General features: G+C 45.3%; 1 protein-coding gene across 1 annotated transcript in view; it reads right to left on the bottom strand.

Annotated features, from left to right (window-relative positions):
* ACACA (acetyl-CoA carboxylase alpha) overlaps positions 1–14,544 on the bottom strand; it is an 856,108-nt gene that overhangs the window by 808,705 nt on the left and 32,859 nt on the right. Inside the window, exons 3-5 of the mRNA XM_066609221.1 lie at positions 11,218–11,350; positions 10,955–11,093; positions 3,197–3,306 (exon numbers count right to left, since the gene is read on the bottom strand). Of these exons, the coding sequence (XP_066465318.1) occupies positions 3,197–3,306; positions 10,955–11,093; positions 11,218–11,350 (382 nt within the window). The remainder of the gene's footprint in view (positions 1–3,196; positions 3,307–10,954; positions 11,094–11,217; positions 11,351–14,544) is intronic.

The raw sequence follows: 14,544 nt of genomic DNA, 5'->3' as shown, positions 1-14,544 counted from the left end.
TTGGGGTGCATTAAAAATGCAGCTGAACGCGTTTACAAACGCAGTTCTAAAACGCAGCATTTTTACAAATGTCTGTGTGAGAGTGGCCTAACCCTCTCTGGTAGCTCCCGTGTGCAGAATTGCCAATGTGTTCATATGAGATGCAACTTTACACTATTCTTCTGTGCTTCCAGCTTGTATGAGTTGACATGGAGAAACCTATGATTGACAAGCGAGAGGTAGAGGAGAGCAATGTGAAGTTGTATCTCATAGGAATACACTGGAGCTTTTGCATTAAGTTAGAAGAGCTTTATTAAGATACAAGCTCTATGCCACTGAGCTATCATTGGCTGAATTTGGGACTGAGAGCTAAGTAGTTACAGTGTGATGAGGCCCCCACCCCCACATTATATCATAGAATCATAGAATGGTTGAGTTGGAAGGGACCTCCAGGGTCATCTGGTCCAACCCCCTGCTCAATGCAGGATTCACTGAATCATCCCAGACAAATATTTGTACAGCCTTGGTTTGAACACTTCCATTGAAGGAGAACTCACCACCTCCTGTGGCAACCTTTTCCACTCATTGATCACCCTCATTGTCAGAAAGTTTTTTGTAATATTTAATTTGTGTCTCCTCCCTTTCAGTTTCATCCCATTGCTTCTAGTCTTTCCTTGTGCAGATGAAATAGGACTGATCCCTCTGCACTGTGCCAGCGCTTCAGATATTTGTAGACAGCTATTAAGTCTCCTCTCAGCCTTAATTTTTGCAAGCTAAACATTTCCAGATCCTTTAACCGTTCTTCATAGGACATGATTTGCAGACCGCTCAACATCTTGGTAACTTCCCTGAACTTGTTCCAATTTGTCGATATCTTTTATAAAGTGGGGTGCCCAGAACTGGACACAGTATTCCAGATGAGGTCTGACTAAGGTCTGACTAAGTTTATGTGCCATATATGGCACATAAACTAAAGGATGTATACACAAAAGCCTCTTTATCCTTTAAAAATATCTGCTGTGCACTATAAAACATTGCTCGGTGTGTTTATTTTTTTATTAAAAGAGATACATATCTATATCTTATACTGTAAACAATAGTGAACCTGAAACACTAGGTTTCAATAAAGCCCAATGTCCACAGGCATGTTTCATTTGCGCGAGATCCGCAAATCAAGCCGCTCATAGGGATACATTAGAATCCGCAAAACAATTTAAAGAAGGCGGATGTGATTTTTTTTCCCCCCCGGTGTGTGGATCACACGCGTGGTAGAAAATCACAGCATGCTCCATTGTCTGCTGATTCCTGCTTGGACGGCTTCCATTAAAGTCAATGGAAGCCGTCCGATCCGCGGCACAGCCACAGCTGATACTGGGTAAAGCAGCAGATTTTGAAAAGAACAAAAGCACTACGTATGCACCGGGCGCGTCAGGGTGCATCCACCGTGCAGAGGAAAGATCTGGCCACAATGGAGGAGACCCACGCTGGCTCTGGAGAGGTAGGAAAAAGTCCCATGGCCGTGGGCACAGGCAGATTTTGTGCGGGATTCTGCACTCAGAATTTGTGCGTGCTGTGGACATTGGGCCTAAAGGGAGTCAATGGCACATTGCAACAGCTCTATTGGCATTCAGCGGCAGGCCCTGAACAGAATGATTTTACATATTGTGAACAGTCTAAAGAAAAGCAAGATAAATTCTGGAATACCAATATTGATAGAATACACACTAGAACTATGCTGAGTGGGTGAGTGCTGTTGTAAAGCTGGAGACCTGTGCTGTGTGCTCTGACCAATCAGATATACCCACCTGCTGCCCCTCCTCCACTCTCACAGCAGAAGTCTCATAATATATACAACATCTTTTTATTTCTGTTAATGCACTAGCTTATTGGGGAAAAAAGATTTTTACTGACTGATGAGGCTTTTAAACATTTACGGAGAGCCTGCAGACAGGGAAAGGAAAGGAAACTTGCTGCAGACTGCTAAAAAAAGAAAGGGGTTTCATAGCAGTGGATGTGGATCCGCAGTGCCTACAAATAAATTGGGCTTAGTGCTATATCTTGTAAATAAATAAGATCAAAGATCAAAAAGGTCAATAAACAAGCTAAAGTCATGAATGGAGAAGATGGGAAGAGGGTGGGAAGAGATGAAGGAAGTCAGCAGCCATAACCCCACTGCGTAACAGGGGGATGCCACATTTTCTCTTCTAAGATATAATTAATGTTACAAAAATTCACAAAATTATAATGTCAGGTAATAGTAGTATAGTTGCCTAAAATAGTGAGCTCGCAATTGCAGAGTGTTAGGCCTCATGTCCAGGCGCACGCACAGTTTCCACCCTTGCCCACAGCCATGAGGCCTAAAAAGACATTTACTCCCGCTTGGCTGCCTTTCGGGTCCTCTTCGTCGCAGCCAGATCTTCCTTCTTCTGCATGGCGGATGCGCTCGGTATGCCGGCCGGCGTGCTATGCGCATGCGCCGTGCTTTATTTATTTATTTTTTAAATCTCCTGCTTTCCCGCGGATCCGTGGCACGGACGCTGTGTCAGCTGCATCTGTGCCGTGGTACGTACAATTTCCATTGACTTCAATGGAAGTAGTGCGTGCGGGAAACTGCAGAAAATGGAGCATGCTGCGGGTGTTTTCCCGGGCGTGCGATGTGCACGCCGGAAAAAAAATGACATCAGCAGGTATTTAATTACCTGCAGATGCCCAATGAATGTCTATGGGCATATTGAACTGCGGATCATCGCGCGGATTCCACAATTCAATTTTGCCTGTGGGCATGAGGCTTTACACAAAGAGATGTGGTTAACAGAAAATTACTAGGCAAAAAAGTGACCAGGCAGCATCTGATGATTAAAAAGAATCAAAATTTCTTTCTTTATTCCTCCATCCAAAAAGACCGGCGACGTGGGATACAAGGCTTGAAAAAGGCCGAAATGTCGCTGGTCTTTTTGGATGGAGGAATAAAGAAAGAAATTTTGATTCTTTTTAATCATCAGATGCTGCCTGGTCACTTTTTTGCCTAGCTTGTCCTTGGTTTTTGATCCAGACCAGACCGGGCTTCTGGAATACTTCTCCTCACTGTATATTACAGCTTTATTAGGGGAACCAGATTGGATGTCTTTTGAATCCCCGTTTTGAGTGCTGCGGCTGTGACTTGTCTTAACGGAAAATTACTGTATTCAATAAGTAGGAGCAAACAAGAAAATATTACCTGTACTGGAATCCTTTTTGCAATATCAAGAATAAGCTCTACATTAGCATAATTGTTATTATTTGGGCCTCCAGGAACTGGTACATAATGATCTGCCATTTTTATATACTCTGAAATAGAAAAAAAAGTGCTTTAACATTTGCAATTTATAGTCTTAAATGCATATGCTAGGAATTCCTATTTCTTTTTTTATGGTTGCACCATGATTTAAGTTTAGGATACATCTTTTGCAGCAGAGCTATGTGAAGATCACAAAGAAATACTAAAAAAAAATTACTAACACATGAAGAAAGTAGGGCAATAACAGATTTCACATCCAGAAAATATTATATATATATATATATATATATATATTGTGAGACGGTGACCGGCAAGGTGCTGGAGGGCAGGTATGTGTCGCCTAGGATGCTCTCCTATGCTGCCTTGGGGAGCGCTTGGGCAGATACGTGCCACCGAGCAGCCTGGGCTCGGTGGAGGAAGCCGGCAGTATAGTGTTAGTAGCATTAAACTACTAACACGTTGTAGTAAGTAAGTGGCTCCAAGCCGCATAATCCGGGCCGGCTTTTCCTGGAGTGACCAAAGTGAAGGGTGGGATGGTCACTCCCACGTACCAGGTGGGGCTGGTACCAGGCCTTATAAAGCCTGGGCCTACAGGGCCAGGAGGAGAGCTGAGACCTCTGCAGGTCTGAGAGTCCTGGCTGGCTGTGTGCAGGAGCCATTTGTTTACCAGTGTGTAGACAGGGACGCTACATGTATAGTAAGTGCTCAGACGAGCAGGATTTACTTTATGTTTGCCTGATGTTAAGGCCTGTATTTTGCTTTTGTTTGCTTGGAAATAAACCCAGGCAAAGCCTGGACTAAAGACTTTATCCTATGTGTCACTGTTTCTGACTGCTTATGCCCAGGTTGCTACCGATCCTAAACGCTAATCCCTCACATATGGTGTTTGGATGCGGGCAGCGGTCTTAAAGAGACATACACCAATTAATGGACATTTTGCTGCAGCAGCTGGTGAACCGTTGCTAAGGGCAACCGCCCAAGAGAGATTGACTGGAGAGTGCTGTAACCCCCATGTCCTGGGTGAAAGCTGCAACGGCACAGCCATCAGATACTGCCAAGATGGAGGAACTGATAAAGCAGCTGGTACAAATGAACGTGCAGCAACAGCAAGCGTTGGCCCAGCAGCAACAAGTGACGGCGACCCAGCAAAAGATCCATGAGGAGGCCATGAGAGCTCAGGCCGAGACTAATGCTCTCCTGGCGCAAAGTGTGCAGAGGTCGTCTGGTTCGCTCCCCACCACCCGTACCGCGGTACAGACGGCCTTACAAAAGATGACGGCCACCGATGACATCGAGGCCTATCTCGCGGTCTTTGAGAGAGTGGCCGAGAGGGAGAAGTTACCGGCGCCTCAGTGGGCTGAGGTAGTAGCGCCTTTCCTGACTGGAGAACCCCAAAAGGCCTACTTTGACCTCGGTGAGCAGGATGCCAAGGACTATAATAAGCTCAAAGGTGAGATCCTGGCACGCTTGGGCGTGGACACCCATGTGCGGGCCCGACGTGTACACGCCTGGACTTTCACGGACGACCTACCAGCTAGCTCCCAGATGTACGACCTGTTCCACCTGGTGAGAAAGTGGCTGCAGCCGGAGGAGTCGTCCCCGGCGGAGATCGTACAAAGAGTGGTTCTGGACAAGTTCATCTGCTCGTTGCCCCCCGCAATCCAGCGCTGGGTGAGACAAGGGGGTCCCCAGGATGTGGGCCAACTCGTGAGCCTCGTCGAGAGGTATAAAGCCACGGAGGACTTACTGCAAGCCGTGCCTCCTCGACGTTCCAACCCCAGGAACAGCAAGTCGGCTGGAGCCCCTGGTAAGACTGTTTCATATGTAAGGGGTGTCAAAAGTGTCCCAAGGGGAGGCGGCTCGGAGGGGGATCGTTTGGGGCAGAGGAGGAGCCCCAAATGGACCTTCGGGTCCCGGGTAGAACCCCAAGGAGACCGGGCCTCCATACGATGTTGGCGCTGTCATGAGCCCGGGCATCTTGCTGCCAACTGTCCACTTACCGTGGAACCAATGGACTGTGACTCTGCCCGGCGGAGGTCGATGTTCGCACGGCCAGTGTGTTCTGCAGAGACTGCGTCAGAGACTGATCGACCATTATGTCACCTAAAGGTGAATGACTTTGCGGTGACAGCTCTACTGGACTCAGGGAGCTTGGTTACGCTGGTGCACTCCAGCCTGGTCGATCCCACAACCTGCACCAGCCGTCGCATGGGGGTTGTTTGTGTGCATGGGGACACCAAGGAGTATCCTATTGCCCTTGTACGACTTGATACTCCGTGTGGACTTGCCACCCATGAGGTGGGCGTAGTAAAATCCTTAATGCACACCGTGATCCTCGGGAGAGACTTTCCCCTATTTTGGGACTTGTGGCGACACCGAGGGTCGTCTGCAAATAAGGTTCATGATAATGCAAATGTGTATGATGTGTGTCCAGAACCGTTTGACCCTGACGGTACGGTTCCAGCAGTAGGGGTGACCCAAGAGAATGGGGATAACTTTCCCTTAACAGTACTAGCGGGTGAGACAGAGGTTCAGGACGAAGTGGTTGCTATGCCTGACTTAGAGGTCTCACGTGCCAATTTCGGAACTGAGCAGCTCCGAGACCCCACCTTAGTAAAGGCCAGGGAAAATGTTAAAGTACTAAATGGGGAGCCTCAATTCCCGGGGGCTGATACTGTGTTTCCACACCTGGCAGTCAATCAAGAGTTGTTGTATCAGGTTGACAAGGTCCGTGGGGAGGTTGTGGAACAGCTGGTGGTACCTCAGTCTTATTGCAGGATGGTCTTAGACCTGGCGCACAAGCATGTGCTGGGAGGTCATCTCGGGAGCGAAAAGACTAGGGAACGCATCCTTCAGCGTTTTTTCTGGCCGGGGGTACATGGTGAGGTAAAATGTTACTGTGAGTCGTGCCCGGAGTGTCAAATAACAGCTCATATGCCCCATTACCGGAGCCCCTTAGTGCCCTTGCCCATCATAGAGGTGCCGTTTGAGCGGATCGCTATGGACCTAGTTGGGCCCTTGGTAAAGTCTGCCCGGGGTCACCAACATATACTAGTGTTGGTGCCCACCCTGGAAAGTAAATTCCTAGCAAAATGGCAAGGGCCCTATGAAATAATTGAGAAAGTCGGAGAGGTAAATTATAAGGTATACCAGCCAGGTAGGCGGAAACCAGGACAGTTGTACCATGTAAACCTAATTAAGCCGTGGAAGGACAGAGAAGCCCTGACTGCAGTGAGCACCCCCCATGGTGAGGTCCCAGAGGTGTGTGTGTCAGGGTCCCTGTCCAAATCCCAACAACAAGAGTCGAGGGAATTTATACAACGTAACTCAGATGTGTTCTCTGATATACCAGGGCGTACTGGTGTCATAAAACACGACATTATAACTGAACCGGGGGTAAAGGTTCAGTTAAAACCGTACAGGGTTCCAGAAGCCCGCAGACGAGCCATCTCAGAGGAGGTCAAGAAAATGCTAGACCTCGGAGTAATTGAGGAGTCGAAAAGCGAATGGTCCAGCCCTATCGTGCTGATACCAAAACCTGATGGCTCTCTGCGCTTCTGTAACGACTTCCGGAAGCTAAATGACGTGTCAAAATTTGACGCATACCCGATGCCGAGAGTGGACGAGTTAATTGAGAGACTTAGTCATGCCAGGTACTTTTCCACTCTCGACCTTACTAAAGGCTACTGGCAGGTTCCCCTTACAGAGAGCGCGAAAGAAAAGACTGCGTTTGCCACACCAGAAGGGTTGTTTCAGTACATCTGCCTACTCTTCGGTTTGCATGGAGCCCCAGCAACCTTCCAAAGATTGATGGATACCATACTCAAACCCCATCGTCAATATGCGTCCGCATATTTAGATGATATCATCATCTTTAGCGAAGACTGGGACAGCCATCTACCCAAGGTACAGGCAGTACTGAACTCCCTTAGAAAAGCAGGGCTCACAGCAAACCCAAAGAAGTGCGCCCTGGGTCTTGAAGAAGCCCGATACCTGGGGTATATAATAGGTAGGGGTATTATAAAACCCCAGGTCAATAAAGTTGAAGCCGTTCAGAACTGGCCACAACCCACAACTAAAAAGCAGGTGAGAGCCTTTTTAGGCATTGTAGGGTACTATAGGCGGTTCGTGCAAAACTTTGCGAGCATAGCAGCGCCCCTAACAGACTTGACCAAGAACAGTAAGTCAGTCATGGTCAAGTGGAACCCTGACGCAGAAAAGGCGTTCCAAGAGTTAAAACGGGCCCTCTGTAAACGTCCAGTGTTAGTCACACCCAATTTTAAAAGAGAATTTATTGTCCAAACAGACGCGTCCGATGTGGGACTGGGAGCAGTTCTGTCCCAGGAAGTAGGAGAGGAACATCCTGTAATTTATCTGAGCAGGAAGCTCACGCCGCAGGAAAAAAATTACAGTATTGTTGAACGGGAGTGCCTAGCCATCAAGTGGGCCCGGGAATCCCTAAAATACTACCTGCTAGGTCGGCACTTCAGGCTGATCACAGACCACTCCCCCTTAACCTGGATGGATGTCACAGGCAAAAGAAAGAAATGCCAGAGTCACTAGATGGTTCCTGACCCTTCAAAACTTTAGTTTTTCGGTAGAGCACAGGGCCAGAAAGCTACAGGGCAATGCCGATGCCTTATCAAGGACGCATTGCATGACGGCGAAAGGTGTCCGACCCCACAGGCTCGAACAGAGGGGGAGGGTATGTGGGACGGTGACCGGCAAGGTGCTGGAGGGCAGGTATGTGTCGCCTAGGATGCTCTCCTATGCTGCCTTGGGGAGCGCTTGGGCAGATATGTGCCACCGAGCAGCCTGGGCTCGGTGGAGGAAGCCGGCAGTATAGTGTTAGTAGCATTAAGCTACTAACACGTTGTAGTAAGTAAGTGGCTCCAAGCCGCATAATCCGGGCTGGCTTTTCCTGGAGTGACCAAAGTGAAGGGTGGGATGGTCACTCCCACGTACCAGGTGGGGCTGGTACCAGGCCTTATAAAGCCTGGGCCTACAGGGCCAGGAGGAGAGCTGAGACCTCTGCAGGTCTGAGAGTCCTGGCTGGCTGTGTGCAGGAGCCATTTGTTTACCAGTACGTAGACAGGGACACTACATGTATAGTAAGTGCTCAGACGAGCAGGATTTACGTTATGTTTGCCTGATGTTAAGGCCTGTATTTTGCTTTTGTTTGCTTGGAAATAAACCCAGGCAAAGCCTGGACTAAAGACTTTATCCTATGTGTCACTGTCTCTGACTGCTTATGCCCAGGTTGCTACCGATCCTAAACGCTAATCCCTCACAATATATATAACTTGTATAGTGCTAGCAAAACTACCCAGCTTTGCACAGGTCCATTCTATGTATTAGTTTGTAGATTGTGTGCGCGGTTAAAAAAAAACTGCTAGTGATATGAAGCCAATGTATATAAATTACATTTCTGTTGTTTATGTACAGACTAACAACTAGACCCTAAAACCTTCCAAAGGACCTGAGTTACCCGAGTTTAAGCTCTCTGGGATCTTCTGTTCTCAATATATTCACAAAAAAAGCGTAATACAAACGCAAATATTAATTAAAACGTCTTCGGGACACCGCTGGTGAGACATCAAATTTCTGTGCATAACAGCCCAGACGTGAATGGACTGCACCTATACTGAATTTGAGCAGTTTCTTGAATTAAACCGCTTTCAGGCTAGTCATGCCTCCAAAAAGGAAAGCCTACATTTCGACAAAAGACTCCTGTAGCAAAGCACATGGCTGCCGAAACATCTCAGCAGACCTAAAGGCTGTCTGTGTGTATATTCAGATTTTTTGTGAATATGTCCAGAACAGTATGTCCTAGCAAGCTGAAACCAGGTCTAAAACCATCTAAATGTTAGGAATAGGAGAAAACCAATGTGGCTCACTAAAGATGTAAGGCCGGCAGCACACAAACGGGTCGGATTCCGGGTGCCCCGGTGTATCTGTCATTTTCTGTGCTGTGTATATGGTCCGGATGGTTCGCCGATGGACATGCGCAGTACAAAATGTTTTTTTCTAAAAACCCTGCTTTTTCAACACATAATCCACAACCTTTCCTCAAAGTTAATTGACTAAACGGAATCCGCTTAAAAATAGAGCATGCTGTGATTTTTCCTCTGCAAGCGAAAAATCGCAAATTGTTTCCGCTCATGTGCAGGAAAAAGCACTTTTCCATAGCATGCTATGAAAGGTATTTGCTGCAGAGCCCGGAGATGGACGCCCGCTCTGGATTCTGCAATGCAAATCCGGTTGTGTGTAGCCGGCCTAAAAGGAGGCAATAAATAAAGAAAGCATTCAAATTACTAAAACAAGATGGCAGCGTAGAAGCACTAAAAACCTAAAAATAAGGCTGAAAATAAATTATGTGAAAAGCAGATAAAACACAGCAAATGTGTAGAAAGACAGAGTAAAACTAACCCTAAACTGTTCTTCAGTTATATAAACAGTAAAAACATTAATACTGAAACTGTTGGCCCTTTAAAAAATAATGTAGCAAAAACTGTAGAAGGTGATGAGGAGAAAGCAAATTTATTAAATAGATTTTTCTCCAGTGCATTCAGAGGAAAAGGAAATGTCACGAGATGCAGAGTGATAAAGTAAACTCCCCACAAAACATCACCCTCTTAACCCAGGAAGAAGTGCCTTAACCCAGGAAGAAGTGCAGAGCTGCCTTAAAAAGATTAAAATAGACAAATTGCCAGGACCTGATGGCATACGCCTCCGCGTTCTACGGGAATTAAGTAATGTGATAAATAAAATCATAGAGTGGCAGAGTTGGAAAAGACCTCCAGGGACACCGGGTACAACAGCCTCTGTTTGAACATTTCCATTGAAAGAGAACTCACTACCTGCCATGGCAACCTGTTCCACTCATAGATCACCCTCACTGCGAGAAAGATTTTTCTAATATCTAATATCTAATTTCTGTCTCCTATCTTTCAGTTTTATTCCATTGCTTCTAGTCTTTCCTTGTGCAAATAGGGCTGATTCCTCTGCACTGCGATGGTCCTTTAGATATTTGTAGACAACTATTAAGTCTCCTCTCAGCCATTTTGTAAGCTAAACATTCCAAGATCTATTAACCGTTCCTTATAGGACATGGTTTACAGACTGCTCACCATCTTGGTAGCTTTTCTCTGAACTTGCTCTAGGTTTGTCTATGTCTTTTAAATTTGGGTGCCCAGAACTGCACACAATATTCCAGATGAGGTTTGACTAAGGAAGAGTAGAGGAGGATAATTACCTCATGTGATCTAGACTCTATGCTTCTCTTAATACATCCCAGAATTGTATTAGCATTTTTTTGCTGCTGCATCACAGTGTTGACTATCACTACAGTCTGTGATCTATTAGTATACCCAAGTCTTTTTCATTTGTGCTGCTGTTTAACCCAACTCCTCCTCTCAATTAAGTTTGCTACTGTAAGGAGTATTTTCCCTTTAATTTTCTTTCTTGTTTGCTCTAAGAAATGATGTTCTTCAAGAAGGCCATCAGCCTACTTTCAATATACTTTATTCTATTTACAAACACATTTCTACATATAGTTCTGTCACAGACAAAGCCAAATGATTGGGTTTTCATGACATGAGCACAGTACTACGTAGAATGGAAAAGTTATAAATGCAAAAACATGAGATTAATGAGGAAAAACCACTATAGGGTAATGGATCAAAATGTGATATTTACCTGCGTTTGCTTTTAGGTCTTCAGGAGTTACCATGACAACAAATCGAATTGCTCTCTCATTTCGGAACATCTCATAGGACCACCGCCTGATTGATCTCATGCATTTGACAGCTGCTATACCATTATTAGCAATAAGCACCTGTTGTATAATACAGAAAGTATTCAAACATGTCATTTTTGTGTAGCTACCAGCAGTAGAATAGAGTTGTATGGAAGAAATAAACACTTTTTTAATAAAAATGTTAATATCCCGAATAATATACCTTTTCAATAACTTTATTCCCTCCAAAGCGAGTGACGAATTCTGCTGGTGAAGCCACTGTAAAATCCCTCTGTAAATCAATTTTTTTGCGTTCACGTCCCTGCTTGACTAGATGCAACCCAGACATACTAGGCCTGTAGACAAACATACTTTTAAAAATATAGCATCAAGAAAACAATGTTATAAGGAATGTCCGGTCAACAAAAAGTATGGGGAAATGTTTTTCTGGCATTATACAAATTAAATTAGCAATGATATATTATTTTTACCTGTGCCTTTGACCCCCACACTCACATGATCTAGGAGTGCAGTGTTTATCGTTGCAGAAAGACCTCCCATCTGCCGATTATGTGACGTCCCCTCCAGTTTGTCTCACCCTTACACAGTGCCCATCATGTATACATGCTATCTGCAGAAAGTATATATATATTATGGGTTTACACCTAAGGTGCGGGGCGAGGAAACATTGCTCCATATAATTTGTTGACTGAACCACAGCATTAAATTTCAGTTTAGTAGAGGCCTAGTCCATCAATAGAGGGCAAAAACACATCTGCGTAAGTGTCAATATGCTCGCCGCTATGGAACATATTAGCGCATTAAACTGTTTTTGTGTTTTTTAATCGAACCAAACTCTGCGTTAGGGGGAACATAGGCCCTGCCCTATCTTTCTCGCAATTAGTATTAACTATGTACATGAAAGATAGGGCAAGTCCTATCTTTTCTCATGCATAGTAACATGAGAGAAAACCAATAGTGAAAAGTACTCTTGAAATCAATGGTTTTATTTCATCCCGTTAAGCGGCTGTGATTCTCACGGCTGCATAACGGGACTAAAACACGCTCATCTGTTCAAGCCCCTAGACCCTGGAATTAAACCAAATCAAAATAACACCACTAAAAGAGAGTGTATCCTAAAACATAACTTATATTCAATTGGTTAAGATATAAATCTCCAACTTGGGAAAAGATACATATTCATAATACAATGTAGTATAACTGCTCTAGCTCAGTATAACAGTCACTGATGTGCTCCATGGATTTTGTGCAATAATAATCTTTATTTGTATAGCGCCAACTTATTCCGCAGCGCTTATAATAGTGGTGTCATTAGTACGAACTAGGGCTGTAGATCATATTTTGACCCTTTCCTAGCTCCACACTTGCATAGTAATCATCTGCATGCCTGTATGTTAGTTTTCTGATGCTCTCTGCTGATTTGGTACAATAATAGAATGCTTCATCTAAGTGAGAATGTGTGTCAGTGGGTAGGTAACTGGTCAGTGATAGGAAACAGAGGGTGGTTGTTAATGGTGCATACTCTGATTGGGTCACTGTTACTAGTGGGGTACTACAGGGAGCAGTACTGGGCCATATTCAATATACTTATTGATTGTACGGTAAAATAGCAATGTTTGCAGATAATGCAAGACTATTTACAGAGAGGGCAGAATGTAGTTGCAAATAGATCTGGATAAGTTGGGGGCAGAAAAGTGGCAAATAAGATTCAACACTGATAAATGTAAGGCTATACACATGGGCAGGAGAAATACATGTAAATGGGTAACCACTGGAAAACCCTGACATGGAAAAGGACTTGGGGATTTTAGTTACCTGTAAGCTTAACTGGAGCAACCAGTGTCAGGCAGCTGCTGCCAAAGCAAATAGGATCATGGGGTGCATCAAAAGAGGTATAGGAGCGTATGACAAGAACATTGTTCCTGCTCTTTACAAGTCACTGGTCAGACCACACATGGAATATTGTGTACAGTTTGGGGCACCGGTACTCAAAAAGGACATATCAGAGTCGGAGTGAGTTCAAAGGCGAGCAATCAAATTAATTAATGGAATGAGCGGACTAAAATACTCAGAGAGGTTATCAAAATTGGGATTACTTGGTTTAGAAAAAAAAAGACTGCTGAGGGGCCAACTAATAACGATGTATAAAATATATTAGGGGACAATACAGAGATCTCTTCCACAATCACAGTTTTTTTTTCTATAGCGCACATGAAAACAAGTTAACAAGCGGTTAACAAACGCAATCCTATGCAGACGGCCGCGGTTTGGCCGCGCGAAATCTCGTGCGGCAAACAAACCGCGGCATGTCCTATTTTTGTGCGGGGCTCGCAGAGCCTCGCACAGAAACGTCACTCACGCAGCCGGCGGCTCCGGTCTGCGCATGCGCCGGCTGCCCGGCAGCCGGCACATGAAAGAGACGGGGCCGCCGGGCGCGGGTGAGTACGCGCTCGTCCCTGCAGGCGCTTGGGTCGGGTCCCGCGGCGAGAATTGGAAAACTGGAGACGCACCCAAACATTTATAGCACTAGCTGTTCTGTGTTCACCAATTCCCTCATTGTAGCCCCAATCTACTTATATGACACATGGCAAGGCCTATAAGGAGGGAACACCTGTTGGTTTTCAGAGCACAACTGAATAAATTCCAGGCCCCATCGCACACTTGTGCAGAAAAAAAGATGACTTCCTAAAAATAATGCTAGGTTCACACGGCAGTATGTGGAATACACTTGCGGAAGCCCGCAGTGGATCCCAGCTATGAGCCCGGCTGTAGTCCTGTGAACGGACGTGTAATGTACTGCGCATCTCTGCATACTCACGCAGACGGTAATGCACAGTACATCTTTTTTTGTTTGTTTATATTCCCCGCGCCGTTGCTTAGCAATTACACGGGTACCCGTAAGCCTGTACACAATGTAATTGATTACGGGTTGCGATTATATCTGAGACCATGGAGCAGAATAGGCTCTATTTAGATATCCATGGTAAAATAGAACATGCCACTTTGCAATCCCTATCTTATCGTATGAGACCGGCCTAAGGCAGGTCGCTACCTTTTATGACTGGTAGCCATGAGAAAAGAGATTTTAAATTTCCCGGGGCCCTCCCCGACTCCTGCGCACGTGTCCGTCATTTTGCCAGAGGGCGCATGTGTCAAATCCGGTGAAGGTCCGTAAAGAAAAATTACGTTGAGGTTCCGTAAGAAGTATCATCTGGTTGGGAACCCCTGACCTAGACCACTGTCTGGCAGTGCAGCACACAGATTTATAATGATACCCTCCAGCTATGGATGGAAGTAAAGCTCTTATGTTATCTGTAATCTGCTACATAGATCACTTCCTATATTAACAAGTCAGTGGTCTATTTATCTATTCGGTTCCCATAACATGAAGGGAGCTGATGACCATCAGCAGCTTGTCACCATTTATCAATGTGCCCCAATATCTCATCAGCACATCTCTCCCATTCATCCTTGTAGTAACTTTCAGCAATCACTAGCATCGGCTAGCAGTAGAGTGACTATAGCACAT

The sequence above is a fragment of the Eleutherodactylus coqui genome, chromosome 1 (genome assembly GCF_035609145.1).
Source record: "Eleutherodactylus coqui strain aEleCoq1 chromosome 1, aEleCoq1.hap1, whole genome shotgun sequence".
Lineage (NCBI taxonomy): Eukaryota > Metazoa > Chordata > Amphibia > Anura > Eleutherodactylidae > Eleutherodactylus > Eleutherodactylus coqui.
The sequence above is the reverse complement of the archived record's forward strand: the minus strand, read 5'-3'. Positions and strand labels throughout refer to the sequence as shown.